The sequence below is a fragment of the Apus apus genome, chromosome 19 (assembly GCF_020740795.1).
Source record: "Apus apus isolate bApuApu2 chromosome 19, bApuApu2.pri.cur, whole genome shotgun sequence".
Lineage (NCBI taxonomy): Eukaryota > Metazoa > Chordata > Aves > Apodiformes > Apodidae > Apus > Apus apus.
This window is the reverse complement of record NC_067300.1, coordinates 11,055,541-11,077,809: the sequence shown is the minus strand read 5'-3', so window position 1 is coordinate 11,077,809 and position 22,269 is coordinate 11,055,541. Positions and strand designations below refer to the sequence as shown.

Here is a 22,269-nt window from a genome sequence, read left to right as displayed (position 1 = left end):
GATGTTTGTGAAACACGTGTGCCGTTAGCTGCATGCAGAGATGCTCAAGGACAATTCAGTATATGAGATCAGTCATAATTCATGCATTGTACATAGCCTGGTTCCCCCAGTACACACCAAGAAATTGGATTTTGTAGTGCTTCAGGAGCTATCTTTTGGCATGGCATTAGAATAGAAATATTGATAGTTTTGCACTATTAATAAAATAATAGCTTGAAAATCCTAACATCAAAATGAAATATTCATTTTGTGCATTTTTGTTTTGTTTAAAATATTTTTAGCTTAGATGTGCCAGTCAGGAAAAACTCTGTTACAACAGCCATTATTTTTAAATGTGCTCTTCATAGTCTCATATTAATTTATAAATATATATGTGTATGATGCCAAACATCTGCAAGTAAAATAGCTGCCAGTTTCCTTTGGGCAAATAGTAAGTTTATATTTCAAGCGATTAAATGAAACAGAAAACTTTCCATTATTAAGAAATACATATGGAGAAAGCCCCTATCTAACATTTACTAATAGCATTCAAACTAATAAACTGTTTCCAGTATGCAGAACTTTTTAACTCACATGAAGATTTATCTTTAAACTAAAAGCCTGCACTTTGTAATGTGAAATGTTTTTATGTGTAGTAGCAAATACTCATGGCTAATTTAGTTTTATTCTTACCATCTTACTTCTGGAAAGTTCCTCTTTCTCATTTTATCATTAGATAGTAATTAGTATTCAAGGGAAATTGGTCTTAATATATTAAAATTGGTTTAGTGCCTTTAAACCTGCACCAAAGCAATGTCTTATTGGAAAATGTAATTGGGGACTCTGTGTATGTAATTAATTGTATTACAATTAAGAACCTTCATTAAGCAATATACTAGTACATTAAAGTAATAAGTGACATTTTTGCAAAGCAGTTAACTTTATATTTTGTTGTTTTATTGAGGAAGTACAGGTTCACTTGCTCTTAAATAGGCTACATACAGCATTTCAATATTCTGATATTACTAATATGTCATTTTTATATGTCCTGTAGTGCTTACAGGAATCCCTGTTGGATAAGGCTCCTTGGTTTAGCTTCTAACTTATTTTCAGACTTGTGTATCCAGTGTCTGTCATTTCATTACTGTTTGTCTCATTTGAAAATTAGGATTTTCTCTGAGGAGATTGGACTGAGTTAGAAATATAACTCTGTATTTCACAGTAGTTCAAGTACATGAATAAAAATACTACCTCTGTACTGAACCTGGTTTAAAAAACAAACCAAACAAAAAACAAAGCAAAAAGACTCAGCTACAGAGTGAAGATCTTCAGCTGTTGTTTCTAGATTGTCAGTTTTCTGGTGACCATCAAATGCAGAAACTGCAAACCAGTGCCATGGCTGCCTTCTGAGACACTGTAGTGCTTCACCACAGGGGCTATCCTAAAGAGGAGAGCTATGTAGTTCGTGATACCATTTTTGCTTTTTTCTTCAGCTTCTGCAGGCAGAAAACACCACTCTGTTGGTTTTTTTTAAGTAGAAGGCTGTGGTTTAATGGTCTGTATGGTTTGGCCACCTGAGCAATCTGAGCAGAGGTGGAGAGCTGTGGGATGGCGAGGCAGAGGCACACTCTTCCTCTCAGCTGTTCTTTTCCTGCTCTGGATTTTCCTACCCTACTTCTCCAACACCTAAACCTCTATCCTGGGCTAAGGGAAATGCCTCCATCATAGCTGTGCTTTGCCCTTCAGGCAGGTTTTTATCTTGTGCCTTGTTTATCCCACACCAGTCTCCTGCTTTTTTAAATTTTTCCTTTCATAAAGTTAGCAACCTTTGGTTAGGTGGGCTATAAGGAAAATTTACAGAGGTCATTGCAGACTGAGTCTCTGAGTCGTTGTGTGAAGGAGCTTGTTTCTGGACGAGGAATCTGTTCCTCCTGGACGGGGGTCCCTGCCGGCAGAGCGCTTGCTGGGCCAGCTCTTGGGCTGAGTTACAGACCTGGAGCATCCACTTCACTCAATTGTCTTCCTGAGCAGAAGTTTTTACATTCAAAAGCCACACCATGATCTCCATACCCTGGCAGGCCTGTAAATATTTGACAGGTTTATTCACAGCTGCTTGCATGTGGAAAATATTTTTATGCTTTTTCCGCCAATCAGCTGGTGGGGGCGGCTCTTCCCTGGCACGGAGCTCCGGGGTCTCGCAGGCATCCTCGCGAGCCACGGGCTAACAGCAATATGCCAAGTTCTGCAGTCAGGTTTTTCCCTGCAGGGCATTTCTCTCTGTTGTTACTGATATTGCTGCTATTATCCAGTGCCCCTCAGGGGTCCGAGTGTCTTGCGTCTTTAGACAGATGATCTGTTTTGATGGTGGAGTTCCTGGCTGCTCTCCCAAGAGCAGCAACTATAGAAATTCTGTAAACCTGAATCCATTCACAAAGCTTCATAAAACAAAGTCTGCAGAGGATAGGGATGCACAGAGGATCAGAGAGGCTTCCAGAGCAGAATCCCTCCATTTGGCTGCTCTGGCTGCAGCAGCTAATGCTCCACTGACAAGGTGCTCACCATTTTAGTTACACTGACACTTCTTGCCACTGGATATGATGTAGCAGGCACCTGATTTTCTTTCTAATACTTTTAATTTGGCTGTGTGAAATGCAAGACGACTCAGCTTCATAACAGCCGTGTAGTCAGTGTGTTGTGTTCCCTTTGCTGGTCGTTCTGTGTGGAGGGCGCGGCGGGGCAGTGGAGGCCACGGGCAGCAGGACCAGCAGGGTCCGGCCAGGCTTGGTCTTGTGAAGTGTTCCAAAGACATTCTGCAGGAGATGCAGGGATGAGGTTGATGTGTTGCTGTTCTTCTTGACATTGCTGAATCTCTCTGCTGCCCGTTCAGCCTGTTGGTGCCCATGCACAGTAGCTCTGCTGCCCTGCTCTGCAGGGAGCTGCTGGGGGCGAGGGTCTCCTCGCCCGCGGGGAAGCGTGGCCTGGCGTGCACCCCCCTCGGAAATGGCACCGGGGAGGCGGCTGCTCCGCACCCCGAGCGGGGCTTCTCGGGGCTGCGCTAACGACCCCAGCAGGCAGGGGCTCGGGGCTGCCCTGCCCTTGTGTCCCAGCACGGCTGCGGTGCTGTGGTGGCATCTCACTGTTTCCCATCAGTGGAGGAGGGTCCCAGTTCTCTCCCAGCAAGGCCGCTGCCATCCTCCTGCGGGGCTGTCAGGCTCTGCCATGCCACAGTCTTTCCAGATGATTTTAAGTGCACCAAAAAGTTTGACGTATCTCAGTGTGTCTTTGAAGTACTGCAGCGTGCAGGTTTGACATGATACATTATGATAATCCATAGTATAGAGACATTAACACAGGGGTCTTTGACAAAATACATTGTAATGTCTCTGAAGCAGCCATTACAATTTATCTTGTCATTCTGGAGCATGGAGTGGTTGCAGTGTTAAGAAGGCTCTGCATAAATTCACATGTAGAGTATTTCATTTGATTTCTTGGATTCTTTAAAGTTGGATGGCACAGCCCAATTGGGGTGTTAACCCCTCGCTGTCCCCCCTGTCCCCAGCCCTGTGCTCAGGGGCTGTTGGGCATCTCCCTCGCCCTCTCTCCTGTGGGAAGGGTGGGAGGTGTAGGTGACTAATGTCTACAAAATTGAAACTCCTCCTTTATGCTCTCAGCATATATTTGGACTCATTTAACAGCAACTCCAACCCTACTTTGATATAGACATGAAAGATACTCATCAGAAGCAGTGGCATTTGTTAGTCAGTTAACACATAGCAAAGGGAACACGTTCAGCCAGGAGGAAAGTGCCCCCGTGCTCAGGGGGTGTCGGGGGGTGTTTCTTCCCTCTCGCCTGCGTTTGTCCTGCCTGTGGCCACCACCCCAGTGACTTCCCTCACTGAAGTGAACGGCATGTCCTCCTGCAGCTCTGAATTACCTTGTAAGAGGAGCCTGCTCCTGCCTCCACAGTGTGTGTCTGCGATGGGGGCCGGTGTTTTCCTTCCCTGGGAGCTGTGGCCTTTCCTGACAAAGCATCCCCTTGTTGGCACAGCCCACACATGGAGACTCACTGTAGCTTCCCTGTGAGCTGCGGTCCCCAAATGTGATGGGAATGTGCATCCCCTGCTCCAACCCTGCACATCTTGAACAAAATTAATACAAAAAAAATCTGACAAGTTTGTAGCCTGCTTTGCTGGATCTTTAAGACCTGTACTAAAATTCCGTCGTCTCATCTTCCCATTATTAAAGTTTCAGCAAAATACAAAGTTTTCATTAATCTCCTGCAGCAAATTTAGTGCTCTGGACTGGCATTTGATTCAGCTTTTAGGACCACATTAACTGGGATATTAAACAAAGCAAGTCAGTCTTCAATATCTTCTGTAAGAAGCTAAATCAGTTTTCAAACATATTTATACCACTTTATCTAACGGCATCTGAATGATCATTTAGAGCTGAGATGCTTTATTAGCAGCTGGCACAGAAATTACTCTGTGCAAAATTATATATCGCATTATAGTAATGTTTAAATTGGTGTTAATCCAACGTCATAAAATGTAAAAAATCTTTAAAGGGTGTTATATTTTTTCAGTAATTGGCATTTTGGCTTAATGAGATGTTACCTTTTATAAAGCTGGTACCTGCAGTGGTAATGAGAATACTAATCAGTAAATAAAGTGCAGCTTCGTCACCGCAGGGCGGTGGGCAGAGTGCCCCAGGTGTTGCCAGTGTCACAGCCCCTGGGGGATGCTGAGATCTGAGCTAGCACAGGTGTCGAGGGTAGCACCTGTCTGGGGTCCTCCTGGCATCTCCCTCCCCTGGGCACAGGCTGAGGGTGTCCCACGGGATCCCACCTGCTCCCCCAGGGGTGTCTGCGCTCCAGGGCTGTCCATGGCACATGGACATCTGCCCCGGGATGTTGCACTGCTCCTCCTGTGGGATGCAAATGTGTATCCTAACGTCCTTCACCAGCATCGATGGTGTCCCTGGGGAGAGAGTGGGGATTTCCTCCTCCCAGAGGGATGGCCCTGGGCTCTCCCGGAGGCGCTGCAGCCACGGGTAGCCCAGCCCACCAACACCACCGTGTGCCGCAGCCTGACCCTCCACTCATCATTGTTGGCTTGTTTTGCAGGTTCACGAGGAGAAGAGATCTCGGAGGAGGACCCTCAGATCGATATAGCTACAGTTCAGGATATGCTCAGTAGCCACCATTACAAGTCCTTCAAAGTCAGCATGATCCATAGGCTTCGATTCACCACTGATGTTCAGTTAGGTAAATCAATTCATACTGTAACACTGCGGAAAATGGAATGGTTCCAACCTTTGGCCATCTCTGGCAGCTAACTGTCCATCTCGGGCATCTCTAAAGCAGTTGTTATTACATTGGTCTGTTTTATCATGGAGCACAGCACTTGAAAGTGTTGCTAGCATTTCAGCAGTTAAAAAAATTGCTTTTGGTTGAAAATGCTTCAGTATTTTTATTATCCACAATCAGCTAGCACATGTTTCTTCTGAAAGAAGGCCATTATTTAATGACCTCATATCTGTTTTTTTAATCTAGGCTTCCTAATGGAAAGCTTCTTGCCAACTGTTTTATTATTTTTAAGTGAGGCTGTGCAAAATCAGGAATGATTAAGTTTTTCCTTTTCTAAGACTGAAAGATTTTAATGACCAAGTGGAAATTTGACGTGGAACAAAATAAAACTAGCATTCTCTAAAGGTTTTATATTGTCCTTATTAGCTTTCTGAATGCTTTTGGAAACCTGAAGGCCAAGGGATGACAGAATCTTGAATTACAAAAGCTCCCTTACTGTTTTAAAATGATTGAATGGCGTTTTATCTTTGTGTTTATATTGTGAAAATTTGACTAATGATGCATTGGTAGGTGACCTGTGACATTCCTGCAAATACCTTCCATAAAGAAATGATTCAGCAGTAAAATATTAAGTGCCCTAATGTTGACAAAATTGATTTATTCTGCACAATTCAGTAGAATTGTCAAATTTAAACTATACTAGTTCCTGTATTGTTGTCACTTCAGTCTCTTCCTTCTTCCATCCTTAAGCACATGTAGAAGTCCATGTCACTAACATTTTTGCAGAAGAGGCTTTTGTTGTTTATTTTGAACTGTCTTGTTAAGGAAGGATTTATCTCCTGGTGCTGAAGCAGGCCAGTGCTGGGCACATTTTCTGCTTTTGAGCAAACTATCTGGGTGTGATAGTTTGCTTCCAGTGAAGTTTGACTCACTATCTGGGAAGTGTCAGAAATGAGGGCTTGAAAAGGTCATGACAGATCACTAAAGATAAATGGTTAAGGGAGAATAGCTGTTAAATGAAACAAATGGCTTAACTTGTGTAGCAGGGAAGGAACTGACCCTGTCCAGTAGTGTAAGGACCATAAAATTTCCCTTTTATAACAATCTGTGAGCTTGTATACTTTGATGGCACCACACTGACAATGTGATTTTTATAATCTAATAATTTTTTTTTTAATCAAAGAAGACCCCAGTGGGGTATTCCAAGTTTGGGCAACTGTAGGAGATCAAACCTTTAAATAAAGTAAGTGTTGCTGGGGTTTCTCCTGATTTTTTTTCAGATATTGAAAGAGCAATGCTGGTAAAATAAGCATTGAGGTGTTGTTTGGCTGCCGAGTGCTAATGTGTTCATCCTCTGCGAGTTACAGGCTGCTCCTCACAGTCTGAAATGGAAAAAAATGATGGCTAATTGTTTTTCTCTGCTCATCAGTAGCTGTGGGTGGGAGCTACTCTGTGTCAGTTGAGTGATGGCCAGTTACAAAGATTTTCTCTGTAGCATTTCAGTGTCACCAGTCTGTGTAGCAGCCACAGCAGAGAGATTTTCTAGAAGATGTCAGGAATCCACAATCATTCCATTGCTGCTCCTTCACAATATTGAGCTGTTTGTGAATTATCATGTTCATACTGGTACTTTTTGAATATTTCAGCTTTTTGGGGGCCTGATCTTTGAACCTGAGGCAAGATTTTCTGAGAATGTTGGAGTAATCTCAGCCTTCTGTACATTGTGCATAGTTTTTCTATAGTAAGAGGTGACAATAAGTGACCATGGGAGGAAGAGCCACCTTCAAGTGATGGTTTCATGGCAGTGAAAGCTTTAGCTGCAGCACTTGAAGGTCTGAGGGGTTGTGTTTTAGCTCACGTGACAGTGTACTGCACATAACCTGGTGCTCTCAACATTTTTACAAAGATTCTATCATGTTGTAAAGGAATAAGACACATTTGCTTGTGTATCACATTAGCAAAACTAAAAGCAGCATATTGTCTTGGAAAATGAGTGCTGGCAAGTATTTCAGAAAAGGGGGGGCAGCTGCAGACCTCAGCAAAGGAAGCAAAAACAGAACAGTTTTACTGGAGTAATACACCCATGACATTTCTTTTGAGAAAGTGAATTGATTAAGCAAATAGTAGAAGAAGCATTTTTACTTGTTTTTTGCGTATGACTAATCTGTGCTGCAATACAGCAACTGCAGAAGCCACCTGCATAATACTGTTTTGATTTTAGGTTTCAACACTCAGATTGTGAGAAGAATAACACAAAAAAAGACAACATTCTTTGTCAATGTGCTCTTTGGATGTGTGTGAGCTTGAGGCAGTGATATCGAGATACAGAAATAATGGATGAAGTATACAGCAACAATTTGCAGATAAAAATAATAGAAGTTAAAGTGTATTTTACATGATAAAAAAAGATGAAAGAGGAGGAAGTCTGTTACATCCAAGATGGTTACAAAATCCATGCTTGGTGAAGTAGCCTCTGCTGAAAAGATTGATGCAATGGGGAGTGACCTTGGCTTGGAGCAGGAGCTGGTGATGTATGTATGAGCATCTCTCTGCTAAATGGACCCAGATTTGTAGCACTAATATACATGGAAGCCCAGAACCAAACTCAGGATGGCAATAAATCAACAGCCACTTTGGGTGTCATTTCTGGTTTATATTCCACTATTGTTCTATCACTTTAATTCATGTCACTATCATCTGTTCATCTGGAACAGTTTTATATAATTTTCCAGTGGAGTTACCTGACAAATCCTATCAAATTAACAAGGTGCATTAACAGTATTGACTGACTGTGAATTCTGAAGTTGCAGGACCATACAGTGAAAATTTTTAAAGGATATTTCGGGGTGATGTTTTCAGAGGGAGGGATGGGAAACAACTCTGGCATACAAAGAATTTGCACCTTTATTTTTAGAACTTGCCTTTACTTTTTTCAGTGAGTAAATAAGAACTTGTACCATCAACTTTGCACGTTCTCCTTAAACTACGGAAAATGCCATTTTGAATAATTAACAATTACAGTGAAATAACAATGCTGATTTTAAATAATCTGTCCAAAATTAAATTACAAAACAAAATGGGCTCCAGATACAGCATCAGCCAGCTCCAATTACCTAGTTCTAGCAGTCCTTGTGTTAATTGGACTCTTGATACAATGTTAATTGAAATGTGATCTCTCTGAAGCGACTATGTTTAATGACAAAGCGCATTCCTGGATTAATAGCAGAGGGAGGGTGTCCATGGTGTTATTGTAACCTCTCCTACCAGGGGCTGTGGTGAAGGTGACCTTGTGTCAGTGGGCAGGGCTGCAGGCAGCTGCCTGCTGTGGGTGTCTGCATGCTTGGGGTTTAGAGTTGCAGAAAAATACAAACTAACATGGTTTGCAAATTCTGCAGCTATGACCAGACTTTTAAGAAATATTAAGTTAATTTTGGAGAGCTTGGAAGAGTGGCATCTTACTTTTATTGTATCATCTCTTAAAAGTTTTATCATCAGCTCCTTTAGCTTTTCTTGTGCTTCAGGTGACCCAGGCATAATGTGTTTGAAAGTGTCATAGCCAGAACCCCCAAGAGGGAAGAGGTTATCTCTGCTGTTTTTCCAGAGATGCAGGAGTTAAATGGTGTTAAAATACTTTTTTCCTCCATTGCCTCCTTTTGTCACTTTCTCATGAGCCTCACCTATAATTCATGGCTGAAGAAATGCAATTATTTGGAAGGCTCCACACAACTTGGTATAAAAAGCTCACTGGGAAGTTTGTTCAGTCTCATCACCAGCTCCTGAGCAAGGAGCTGCTGCTGGTGGGAGCAGCGTGGGGCTCTGCCTCAGCAGGGCCCCGTGGGCGCTGGAAGTGACGGCCAGTGTCCCGGGCTGTGCTGCCTGGGCACAGCGTCCTGCTGCCCTCACCACTTCGGGAGGGGGGGAGGGGAAGGACACAGGGGGGTTCCGGCTCCATCTCCCCGCAGCTCTGCCGGGGATCAGTGCGGGGCAGCAGCGCATCCAGCCAGGCTCCGGGCGGGAGTGGGGCCCGGAGCCACACGGATCCTCAGCCTGCTCCCAAAGTGCCTAATTAGAGCTGGCTTGAAAATGCCAGCAGTGTAAAAGCACCCGGGGTCTCTGGGACTGGAGGTCTTTGTTTATGAGCACTGGGTAACAGAAAGAGCAAGTCTGTGGTGCTGGTGGGTGTTGTCTCTCCAGCAGCGCTGCGGGAGGCAGAGCAGGGACCCTGTCCGATGGTGTCTGCCACATACAATAGTGGGGACTGAAAGCTATCTTTTTATAAATCTTGCAGCTTATGTAGCTATGCCTTCCAGAAGAGCTTTGTATGTATTGAGAAGATTTTTTTCTGTGATATTTCTTCCTTGTTGGTGTACTTATGCAGGAGAATAAAATGCATATTATCGATGCAGTTTGATAACCATTTGCTTTTGGTTTCAAAAGCTCCTGTGCTTTCAGAAAGCCCAAAAGGACAATATACCTTCATCCCATTTAAGATTTATAAAGTGTGTCAAATGGCTGATATGAAATCACTTAAACAGATCACTGTTGTGGCTCTCTATTCTTTCTCATCTCAGGTATTTCTGGAGACAAAGTAGAGATAGACCCTGTTACTAATCAGAAGGCCAGCACTAAGTTTTGGATTAAGCAGAAACCCATTTCAATCGATTCTGAACTCCTCTGTGCCTGTGACCTTGCGGAAGAAAAAAGCCCAAGTGAGTAGTCCTTTTTATTTATGTTCTCTCTTCTCTCCCTTCGTGTATGTGCTAAATGTCCAAAGAGTTATTACTGCCATGTCCTTTTCTTTCTATAGGTGTATTTTATTCATTATAGGATGTTTTTAATCTGACTCAATTCTGTTACAGAGAACACAACATAAACAGATACACATTTTACGAGTGTCCTTTTAAATGCTGCTCACAGCTAATGGCATCATTAGGGTGTTTCTTGCCCACTGCCAGGAGCTGCTAACGGCCTCGTGCCGCAGAAGTGCTGGCCTTGCCTGGCTGCTCTCTAGCCCCAAACCACAGCAGTCAAATACATTTCAACATCGTTGCAGTTTTTTTTAACTTCTTAATATCCAGACTGAGTTAAAATGATTTCTTAGGTGCAGCTGAGGATCTTGGACATACAGTAAGTATCAGCACAGTCTAAATTCTCTTCAGCCATGGGGTCACTGGGATGGTGACTCGGCAAGCTCAGGGCCCGTGTGGTGGCCATGGACCCCCAGGCCAGCAGGCACTCACTGGCAAGGGGTCACAGTCTGGGATGTTCAGAGTGCCCCTTCAAAAGCCCAGTGGTTTTGCTTGTTGCATCAATGGAATAATGAGAGTCTGTGTCTGTACAATTTATTTTAAGAAGCAGACGATGGGCCCTGGGGAGTTGGGCAATGTCTCCCAGTGGTGCCCAAATGTAACCATCACTATCAAAAACTAACTGTGGTTCAAAAGCTCAGATGGATTTTATGACACTTGTGATTTTGCAGGGTAGGGATGCTAAGTATTAAGTACTTATCTGCAAGGTGACAGAGAGGGAGAATTATGTGATACATATTTACAGAGGTAATGATCTGTTGAATTCTCTTGGAAGAGTAAATTTATGGCTGCCACAGATTTTATCAGCAATTATTGAACTATATCCTTCTCCCCTTCATTACCCCTTCCTACTTCCATGTTCTTAGTCCAGTCATTGTCTTCCTTTTCTGTCTCTCCAGCAAGATTTCATGGTCCTTGGGAAGGCATGATCCCAAGGAGAAGATGTCCCTAATGACCCAGCAGTCTAAAACTGTTGTCTCTGTAGTTGAGGTGCACTTTTGTGCTTGTATGTCTATAAACACCTTTGGTTTTGTAGTCACATTTCATTTCAAATGCAGAGACTTGTGGTGCTAAAATTGTGCCCAAAACTGAGTCTGTGTCTGACACCTGAGGTTTCCAGTTCACTCTCCCATCAACACAACAGTCTGAGACCCTTGAGCTGTCCCCAAACACCTCCAGAGCTATGTCCTGCCAGGGATGGGGCTCTTCAGCCCCAGGGGCAGCACCTGCTGCTGTAGGAAATGGTGCAGGGACACAAGTCCTGCCAACCTTGGGAGAAATAAGGGGCAGAATTTCAACCCCAAATATAGTCTAGTGGCAAAAGAGCAGTACCTTCATGTGGAGACCATTGAGTGAAGGATTGTGGTCACTTTGGAGAGGATGCTGGCAGGTTACATCAAAGGCAACCTTTGTGATAACAAGGTTTCTTATTTACTAATTTTTACATGGTCATCAAAAACTTTTCCTATTAAATAAGTGTTGAGCATAGTTCCAAATAAGAAAATAATTCCCCCTGAAATCTGCTGCTTTCTTCCTGATTCACTAAGGATGTTCCAAAAGTCATTATTTTTGGCCAGTAGAAGAGACTTTTAGTGTGACATCTCAGAATGATACATTTTGGGGAACTCTTAACAGCAGATCAGTATCTCTTGAATTTTAAATGGAAAAAGGTTATTTTAGTAGCATAAAGGAATGAAACTCACTGTATTTCACAAGTTTTGTCTGTGATTTTTATCAGCATGTTGATAGATGTTTGCAGCAGAGTTTACATCAAAAATTATTCCTGGATCTTGCTTGAATGAATTATTGCAAAGAAAGGGAGGCTCAGTAAAGATAAGGTCTTTGAGTTCTGCACTATATTTTGTTTTCATGTTTTTATCTCTTGTAACCCAAACATGCTCCATCTCATCTCTCAGGAGCGTTCTGCACATGGAACAGGGGCTGGAAACACAGGGGTTGCTGCTGCCTGGCCTGGGATGGAGCCAGTGCTGCTCTGCCAGGGAGACCCTTGTGCCTCTGCAGAGCGCAAAGGGGCCTCCCAGTGTGACCTTTGGTTTTGGCAAGGGCTGTTGGGAGGGGAACGTGGTCACTGTGATCAGTGTAGCTGGAGGTTTCTGCAACAATTGTTCCTCTGAACCTGTGATTAACACAGTGTAATATGCAGTGAGCTCTTAATTGCTGCAGATTAAGGAGATTTCAGAGTTTTTACTGGTTGTTTTCTGCAGAAATGTAACAACAGAAATTCTGTATCAGTGTAGTGGAGAGTCTGGTGTTTATTTGCTATGTTTTCTCTGAAAAGGCAGAGTAATGCAGTGAAGCTTTAGTGGCACTTGTTAAAGGACTCAACAACTCCAGAGGCGACGTGTTGTGAATATTTACAGAGGGACTCGGAGTCGTTCCGGAAGGGGCTGAGTCTTCCCTGTGCTGCGAGTTCTCAGGACTCGGAGTTCGGTGAAGACAGAAAATGAAAACAGAAAGCTTTGGCATCTAATTTGCCAGTAATGTGGGCACTGTGGGCAGGAATGGCTGATGATTATTGTTTGCCCTTGTCGTAGGCCTGGGTCAGCATTTGAATTTTTATTTGTAAATTAAATCAGACTCCCTGAATTTAAGCAGAGGGAAGAGGTAATGGCCCCGCTCGATCAAATGCCATTAGAACCTGAAAACTCTGTATGTAAACGGCTTGTTTAAATCAGGTTCGGTCTGATTATCATGAGAGATTCTGAATGTTTTGAGTCTTGAAAGGAAGCATCCTATCATTGAGAAATAAGATTTAAGCCTTAATAAAGTAGTTGTCATTTTTATAGCTGAAAAAAGCTTTGTATCTCAATTAAGTGTACATAATATAAAGTCTTAAGGAAGCAACATAATATGTTTAATACAATTATATCCCTTTGCAATAGTGTAATTTAAAGGAAATCTGATTCCGTTAATGTCTCTTACATTACTTGGACAAGGGAGAAACTTCAGTGTCACTGCCTTTGTACAAAGTGCCCAGTGGAGCAGCAGTGGCTGTGAGGGATGCAGCAAGGCCATCCTCCTGGAGCCAGGGCCGGACTGCTCGGAGCACGGAGCCTCCTCAGGCTGAATCCTGGGACTCTGCCCTTCATGGGTGTTTTATGATAGCTGCAGAAGTCCGATTTAGTTGATAAATTACTTAAAACACTGAAGAAGCATTTTCTGTGATCCTTTTTCTGCTTTTTTTTTGTTTGTTTTAATAAAGCAGATACATCTCAGTTGCTAGGTCAAAATATCCTTAATATTAAGGTAGTCTAAACAAAGGTCTTCTGTAGGTCACAGAGTACCTTGGTAACTTCAGTTTGTAATTTAATTGCCTGCTTTGCACCCTGCAGCTTAAGATTTCCTTTGAATTCTTATTCCATTGTTGCACTGGGGCTTAACAGAGTGTTAACCTGGTAATAGGCACAGGGCCTCCCCATTATATGTCTCGCTATCGAGCGGTTCTGCATGACTAGTTAAAAAAGATGGCAAGAAGATTAATGAAAGCCGCCTAGTACAGAGGGGGGTAGGTACCTTTGCAAGACTTCTAGCGAGGAGATATTAGAGCTGAACCAGAGCTTGGCTTTTTCTTTATCCCGTGACCTTTGAACCTGCCTTACTGTCGAGAGCTGCCAGCAGAGCCGACGCTTTGATTGATGTTGCTACACGAGTCAGTCTTTCCCATTGAATTCCACATCTGCACGAAAATAGCTTTTCTAGCAGTATTCATACTGGCTGTAAGTGATAGCCAAAGTGATGCCTGAAATGCTTTTATGTAGTTTTCATTTAAAGCTAAAGGTACTTGATGTTTTAATTCAGTATACAGTTCCTCCAGATTATGCATGTCGGGTAATACTAATTTAATGAATTCATTATTGGGTTGTGAAAGGCCTAAAAACATACAGAAAGCTTAGGGAATGGATGGATTCCTGCTGCGCAGGGAGCTTAAATAGAGATGTTGCACGTTTGCTCAGAGCCCTGCAGAGGAGCCAGAGCAGAGAGGCAACAATTATCCGTGTGCTCTGCAAATGGTGCACAAAATATTGTGTGGTAGTTCCTGATATTCCTGCTTTTGCTGTGAATAATGTAGTGTGTGAAACAATGCAAGAACATTGGTACTTGATAGGAGACTGAGAGCAGATTCTGATCAAAAGGTAAAAAACAGGTTCAGCAGAGAAAATGTTCCCAAACTTTAGGCTTGGAGTGAAAGAAATCTGCAGGAGTGTGAGGAAAGAAGCAGGTCCCTGTGTGTGGTCGTGGGGCCAGTGGACAGCTGGGGGCTGGGGGTGCAGGTGGGGTGCAGGTTTGCTGCCTCCTCCCTTTGCTGCAGCTCAAGATCATGCCAGGGTTTGGGGGCCAGGCTGAGCCCCGCAAAGCCAGGTGGGTTAGGGGTGCTTGGTGGGATGTGCAGCTCTGGCCAGGAGCAGCCAGGGTTCAGTGATGGCTTCTCCTGCCTCTGCCCCACCGGGCCTGCAACTTACTAATCCCATCCCCACTGAAGAGCCTTTTCATGAAAGTACTCTGGAGCACCATCAGGAGCGTGCGTTGCCTCATCCTTTTAACAAATATGGTTTGTAGCCCTATTAAAAGGGGTCTTCATCTATCCTGTCAAAGCTATTCTGCTGGGGTTTTTTAGTTTAATTACACTATCCAATTAAAACTCCTTGCTGCATTTTGATTCACTTCTCCTTGGGCTTGAGTGGATATGACATTTACAAGGCTCGCCTTTCAAGCAGACAATGGTGTGATTGATGAGGTGCAGACGCAATGAAGGAGGCGATTGCCATGTGGAAACACTGCTTAGTGCATTTTGATTTATTTATCATCTCTTTTCCTAAACAAGGTTGCTGGTGAAGAGGTTTTGGGCAACCCCAAGTTCCACCTCAGTTTTCACCATTCTTGCAAAAATCTTTTCTGGTATTCTGCCTTTGATAGTAATTCAAAGAAGACACAAAAGGCTTTGGGGAAAAATGTTCAGATGTGTGAATAGTTACCACGATTTGACATAAAAGTGGCTGTATGCAGCACTTTAATTGCAGCTCTGCTTTCAGGACATCTGGGAACAAGACTCCTACTAAAAACAATGTTTGATAATAAGCGTCCAGTAGAATGTAAAGTCCTGAGTTGTAGGAAGAGTGATCAGGAAGTACCCTGCTCCCTGAGAGAATGGGGCAAGCCAGCAGGACTGCAGATATTATGCTTTTTGTTACCATTTCTATCATGTGTTCCCAGTGCAGCAGTCTGGATTTGAAGGAGCTCCAGCACAGGTCTGTGGGGTGCAGGCTGGGCACAATGATAGTGCTGGGTCAGGATTTCACCCATACCTTTGACTGCCCTCCCTGCCTTTGGACATCAGCTCCTAAATATGAACCTCTCGGATAAATACCACTTAATAAAATGGGCTTGACCCCACTTTTACACCCAGGACACCATTCCTGTCCAGTCTGTGTCCCTAACTGAGCTTGGTGCAAGATCCCTGGCTGCAGTGCAACTCCTGACATCCTCCTAGGAGAAAACTTGTAATTTTTCTTGATATTGGAGGTTGTCTGGGTGGGTGTTTTGATTGTAATGCAACATGTGCTTTTATGAAGGACCTTCAGGCCCAGCTCTGGGGTCACTGCATCATTATTGGGGTAGCACATGGGGATTTCAAACAAAAGAGTCCCTCCCCAGAGCTTTGAGATTAAATCTAGCAGTGGTTGCTGAGCAGAGGTTACCCCATGTCATGCTGTTTTAAGTAAATCTGCCTTTGTACAGACACATTGTTTTGTGTATTGTATTTTCATCATTCCTTGCCTTTCACTAGTATATTTCTGGTTTTTTTCTAATCCTTTGTGAGTCTGTGAGAAGGGATTTCAAGGTTTGATCCTGTTGTAGTCATAATTCCTGAAGTGGTGAAAATCTGTGGTGATGTCAAATGATGCCCAGAAGTGTTTTGTTCTTCAGAGAGGTCTTTCTCTAGCTATTTATTCCACTAATAACTCTTAATTGTTGACTTCTGCCTTATGGCCCTGTAATGACAAAGCAATCATCAAGGTATATTGGAAAATTAACATAAATTTGCATTTCCCAGTGTTTGTTTTCTGTTTTGTCCAATTCATGAATATTCTTTTCATCTTCCATCTAATTAGTGCTATAATTCAGTGCACACTGTTCTAAGGGGTGGCACTGGCAGGAGAGAGGGTTGGGCACAGTCTGAATCAGCGGATGGGAGAGGAAGAACAGAAACTTGACAGATTTGGTAACAAAATTTATCTTGTGCAAATTCACATCCTTCCAGTGTTTTCCAGGCAACAAGAGTATTTTTAGACTCTGATAAAAGGAGTTTACTACTTAGATTAAACAGTTAAATTTTTTTCACCTCTCTGAAGTCTGGTGGGCTGCAGTTTTTGTGTCTTTTCCCAAGATTGAAACTTGCAGAAATCAGCAGAAGATTTACCAGTGTATACTGGATAGGCACATTTAGTCAGTAATTTTGGAAGCTGTAGTTCAGCAGAATTCCCCACCTGCTGCACATAGACACAGAAACACCCAGAGGCTGGGGACTGAGGTGCAGGGGGTGACACTGTTTGCACCAGGGCAGCTCCCCAGCGCCGGGAGGATCAGTGGGAGGAAGGTGAGCAGCAGGCAAGCAGCTGTACTGAGGGCTTGGGCCACAACGAGCCTCTTCTCCCATTTTTTTGGCAGAATAGAAATGTTCAGAATGAGGAAATAGGCCAAACAGTTGAATTAAGTGATGGTGCTGAAAGAGTGAAGGAGCTCTCCTCTGTCCCCAAGTTACCATTTTGCCTTCCACCCTCGCCTGCTCTCGGTTTTCTCCAGGTGTAACCACACCATCAGTGTCTGAGGGACAGGGCAGGTTTCTTTAGGAGATAAACATACTTGGGTATAACACGTATTTTCTGTTGTTCAGCCAATCAGTTCTGATTGCAGAATGGTGAAGTTTCCCCATGCAGCAGCTGACATTAAAGCTGGTCCTGCAGAATCCTGGTGCTGGGCAGTGACAGATGGGTGCTGGGTAGGTGCTGGAGCTGAACACTTGTGATTCAGACCCACAAGCTGCAGGACACCACACCATGGTCGTGCAGGAGTCATGGCAGTGAAGTCATTCATGCAAGATCTGCATTTGTTCTGATTTGACTGCCATGTGCAGCAGAAGCCACTTGAGCTGCTGCTGTTGATTACCAAATACTCTTATATGGAAATATAAAACCATGGAAGTTCCTATTGATCTCTGAATTGCCAAGGGTGGTGCTCTATTGGAAAGGTACATCACGTATTTAAGCACTCTTGGAAATGGAAATCAATCTCACAATTCATAAATTCCATCTGGCTAGAATAGTAGCAGAGCAAAGTGCCAGTTATGGTTTCAATGAACTCATATTTCATGCTGTAAATAGTGTAATGTGGACATGGAGCACATAAACATAATGCAGTAATGGGGCTTTTTACAGAAAAGTCTTCTTAGCTCCTTTCCTCTAAATCACTGTCAGGCACAGGACCAGTTCCTTCCCCAGCTGCTGCCCAGCACCGCGTGGGCACTGGAACTCCCTGGGGAGCAGGGTGGGCTCTGCCTCCTGCTGCCAGGCACACTGGGGTTGGTGGTGGCATCCGATGCTCTAATTGTCATGGAAAGAGCTGACTCCTCACAATCCCAGGACAAGTGCTAGGAATGAAGCTCTTGTGTTCTGCTGTCATCAGCTGTGGGAATAGTTCTGTGGGAAAGGAGGAGTCAGTCACTGGTTTAAAAGAAAGATGGGGAGAGTTCCTGTGTCAGGTGTGATGGCAGCTGTGGTCTCCCTTTGTTTTCATACCTGTGTATCATGTTGTGGTTCTGTGCCCTGCCCGGCGGGTGGTGCTGGGGCAGCAGAGCTGGAGGAACACACCAGGGACACGTGGGTCCCCGTCCCGCTCTGCCCTGGGAGCCTCCAGCACGTTGTCAGGGGGTTTGTGTCCCTGCCGTTGGCTTCCCAAAGCAGGTCAGCACTGGGGCAGCCCTGACCAGGGGGGTCAGGCACTGCTCCACGCTAAGAACCACCCAGTGGGCTTCCAAGACCAAAACTACAAACCTCACTGGAATCCTCCAGATCATATTTCATGCCATTTAAATTTTTGTTTGTACCAAGCAGTTTCTGTAACTGTGTGATGTTAAATGTCCCAGGGAAGCTGCTGGGGCACAGGGCTGTGTCCTGTCCCCAATAACAGGTCACCAGACTTTGGGAACTGGAAAGGTGCAGAGTTCAGTCCCAGGCAGAGCTGGCTGTGCACACATTTACATACTAACGAGCTCACGGCCAGGAATTCCCTCACTTTTAGTACCACCTAGGCATCATTTGTCAAATGATTTAAAGGGTTAGTTTTTTTATTATTAGCCAATTTTTCCATATAGAATTTATATTCCAGTTTAGTGCATCATAATGCTGTTTAATTAACATGCCACAATAAAATACCAATGACTCGGATTTTCTGGCCCCAGATCTGAGCATGTATCAGTCACATTTTGGAAATCTGGAGAATTAGATAATGTAAATAAGATTTCAATTAGCTTTCCTCCAAGAAAGACCTGAAGTTGCAGTAATGTGGCTGTTATTTTACGGATTACTAACTTTGACCTTTGAACTGAAGAAATTGTGAAAAAACTGATGGAAAAGTATAATGTAGAGAATATGCTTTATTTTAATTTTGAGGCCAGGAGCATCCCTGTGAAGGGTATTTTCCCCTCCAGGTTGTGCCTGTGGCCCCTCAGGGCAGGGCTGTCCCTCCTGCCTCAGCGCTGGTGAGGGTTGGTGGCTCCTGCAGCTCTGAGCAGCAGTGGGTGCTCAGCTCCTCCTGCCCACTCCACCCCTGCTCCCCAGAGGAGCCTGGGGCAGCCCAGTGCTGTCCAGAAAGTGACACTTCCTCTGCAGCCCTGGTTGTCCCACCTGCAGGACACCAGGCTCTGGCCAGAGGGTTGTGTCCTGTTGTGTTACGTTTTCCCTTTGCTGTGAGCAACTGGGTGGGTTTGGGTGATGTTTTGGGGAGAGGCTGTTGGAGTGATGATTCTGGAGTTAATTGGCCTTTTATTTTAAATATAACACTTCTGCACGTGGTGGTTCTGCAATGAACAATCACACAAAGTACTCCTAATCTGGTAGTTTAACTCAAGTACAGTCTTGGGCTGAGTGGGAGCTAACTAGCCATGTGATAGATTCCTGCATTTCCTGCAGTGGGGATGTGATGGGAAAAGGAACTTTATTGAGTGGAGTTCAGCTGCTCCTGTAAAGCCACCACTTGCCTTAAATTGAAATGACATGAGAAGCCTGTCAGCGTTTCATTACTCCCTTCTGTCGTGCTGATGGTACGCTAAGATCACCATCTGGGTTTTTCTTCTGTCAGGCACACAAGCTCTGCTGAAACTTTACAGGAATATTCTGAGCAGTTTTTTTCTTATCTTTGCAGGTCATGCAATATTTAAACTTACATATCTAAGCAATCATGACTACAAACACCTTTACTTTGAATCAGATGCTGCTACTGTCAATGAAATTGTACTGAAGGTGAGTATGACATTTTAACGTGACCCAAAATCCTGGGTGTTTTACCACTTGTTTGACATGGAAGTATTCAGAAAGCTCTGGAAATACATGGATGGGGCAGTGCCTGAGCACTACGAAGGTGCATTTCATGTACCAGGATAGTTGGTGCCTATTATTCATTTATCAAACAGCCATACAGCAAGCTGCCTATTTGCAGATAACATTTCCTTTTATTCTTGTTTTCAGTTAATAGAGACACTGGGTTTATGTGGAATTTTATAGAAAACTACCACATTTTATTCTGTGCAGATAGTTTCCACCTCCAGAGAGGGGAGGTGGCTGTGGAGGAGGCTGTGAGGGTGCACATGCTGTCGGGGTGCAGCTTCACCTCTCTGGGCCAGACCTGGGTGTTTGTACAGATGGAAAAGGTTCTTTTTCTCCCCATGACACTTTGTCAGCATTGCTTGGTTTTCTTGAGCCTCAGTACCTGCACACACTGCCTTGCTTTCTGAAACAAATTTTTGTAACACTCTTGGAAAATTCAACTTAATTTTCTGCAAGCTAATATTTAATAGCAATTTGGAATGGAAAAAGCAGTAATTTTGGCAAGCCATCTGTTATCTTTGCTTTTATTTTCTGTGTGGAGTTTAGAGCATTGCTAAATAACTGACATACGATTTTTTAATTGATAATGTAGAAGTTGAATGTATTTGGGGGGTTTTCTACTTACTTGGTGAACTGTTAGGCCAGTTCTTTTGTTCCTTCTTTATCTTAAATAAGCTGTTGTGATCCAGAACAATTGACGCATCTGAGACTGGTCATAAAAGAAGGCTAAAAATAATATGTTTTGCTATGAATGGTATGCATATTCAAGAGGGAAATATTATTGAACAGTACTTTTGTCTTAAGTTGCAGATTGTTTATATAGAACATTTCCTGGTTTCATGCATAAGTTACCAGTTTATTTTCAATTCCATCAGCATTAGGAGACGCCGGGAAATCAGACTTCTCAAATTAGGCTTTTTACATGATCAAGTGAGAAAGACTGAGGCTTTATTGACCATGAAAATTCCCTATATTTTTATGCCTTTAGCTGTAATATGCAATGAAAGTGAAACACTCTACAGTGCATAAAATTGTGCAAGTTTTAAGCCACAGCATATTAACCAGCTAATGGCAGACCAAAGGGCATTTTTATCTTTTTGATTCTTGCATTAACCTTCCATTAAAATTATCTATGTGATTATCACAAAGCACTGGAGATAATAAATTTAGAGAATAGCAGCCTTGTTAAATATCATTTAAAAATGCTTTCATCAAGTAAAATGTGCCAAAACACAGGGAAACGACGGGATTGGCTGGGTATGCAAACATCATAATGAAAGCATTATTTTGATGGAAGCCCATGAAGTCCTTCATCAGCGCCCACTGCTGCATCAGAGCAGCACTTGGGTCTTCAGGAATTGCTGCGCTTGCCTGGAGGTTTGGGTGGCAAGGGTGCTGAGAGCCTGTGCCCTCGGGAGCTCCAGGCTGTCCCCAGCCACCCTGTGCTGAGGGACACTGGGACCAGTGTCACTGGCCTCGCTCAGCCGGGTGCTGTGAGGGACCCTGCCCTCCCCGGACTGTCCCGGGAAGCACTGATGGAATTTAACACGTTTCATGTCTCGCAGGTTAACTATATTCTGGAGTCACGAGCAAGCACAGCCAGAGCAGATTATTTTGCTCAGAAACAAAGAAAACTGAGCAGGAGAACAAGCTTTAGTTTCCAGAAGGAGAAGAAGTCGGGACAGCAGTAAGGCCTGGCCTGGAGGAGAGCCTGGCCGCCAAATTCGAAGGAGGGGACGTTCCCCCAGCGGGACAGGGAGCCAGGACTGCGGGGCTCCCGCTGCCGACAGGCAGGAGCGGCCGGCGGAGAAATGGGAATTATCCCATCTCCCACAGCTGGAAGATTATCCCTCGTTGGTGATGGGAAGTCTCCCCTGTGACAAAAATAAAGAGCCATATCAGCCGGAAAGAAGACTGTTACGCTTCAGGTTCCTCTGATTAGAAATAAGAGAATGACGTAGACTGGCATCATTTAATTACTGTATTATGTACAATCACAAGAAGAGATGTGATTACATATTATTTCACAGCCTGGTTAAAATAAATTATATACATCTGTAATACACCCACGTACACACAGGTATTGCTTGTGACATGATCAAATTTCTAAAAACAAAATGTAGGACAAATGTATCCATTTTTACTATTAATAAACAGATGTAATCTTTTTCAAGGTCCATATGATGCACAGTTCTTTTGGGGGGAGGCTGCAGTCCCAGATGGTTTCACTTCTGTTGCTGAAGTGCAGGAGGCAACCGGGAGCCAGGGAACAGCAGCCGTTGCAGGGGAGCGATTTGTGAAGAGCCGCTGAGACAGACAAGTCTGTTGTGGTTTGCTTTGTTCCAAAATAGTTTTATTTAACCGTGCTTTTCAGCTTTTCATATGTTTTATTAGAAGTTCCTTGCTGTGGTCAGCGTGGTGTTTTGAAAACCAGGGCAGCGTCTCTGCGGTGGGAAGGAGAGCATCCCCCTGCCACATCCACCATGATCTGCTGCTGCCGTGCTGGGTCTGCTCTTCCTCACCAGGACAGCCCACACCTGAGGACTGAGACATG

At 43.8% G+C, this 22,269-nt stretch overlaps 1 protein-coding gene across 2 annotated transcripts in view; it reads left to right on the top strand.

Moving 5' to 3' along the window:
• MAPKAP1 (MAPK associated protein 1) overlaps window positions 1–21,892 on the top strand; it is a 93,007-nt gene extending 71,115 nt beyond the window's left edge. For both annotated transcript variants that reach the window (XM_051636218.1, XM_051636219.1), the window contains 4 exons: window positions 5,105–5,245; window positions 9,859–9,996; window positions 19,534–19,631; window positions 21,281–21,892. In XM_051636218.1, the coding sequence (XP_051492178.1) occupies window positions 5,105–5,245; window positions 9,859–9,996; window positions 19,534–19,631; window positions 21,281–21,406 (503 nt within the window). In that variant the 3' untranslated portion in view covers window positions 21,407–21,892. The remainder of the gene's footprint in view (window positions 1–5,104; window positions 5,246–9,858; window positions 9,997–19,533; window positions 19,632–21,280) is intronic.
• Window positions 21,893–22,269: the final 377 nt, after the last annotated feature.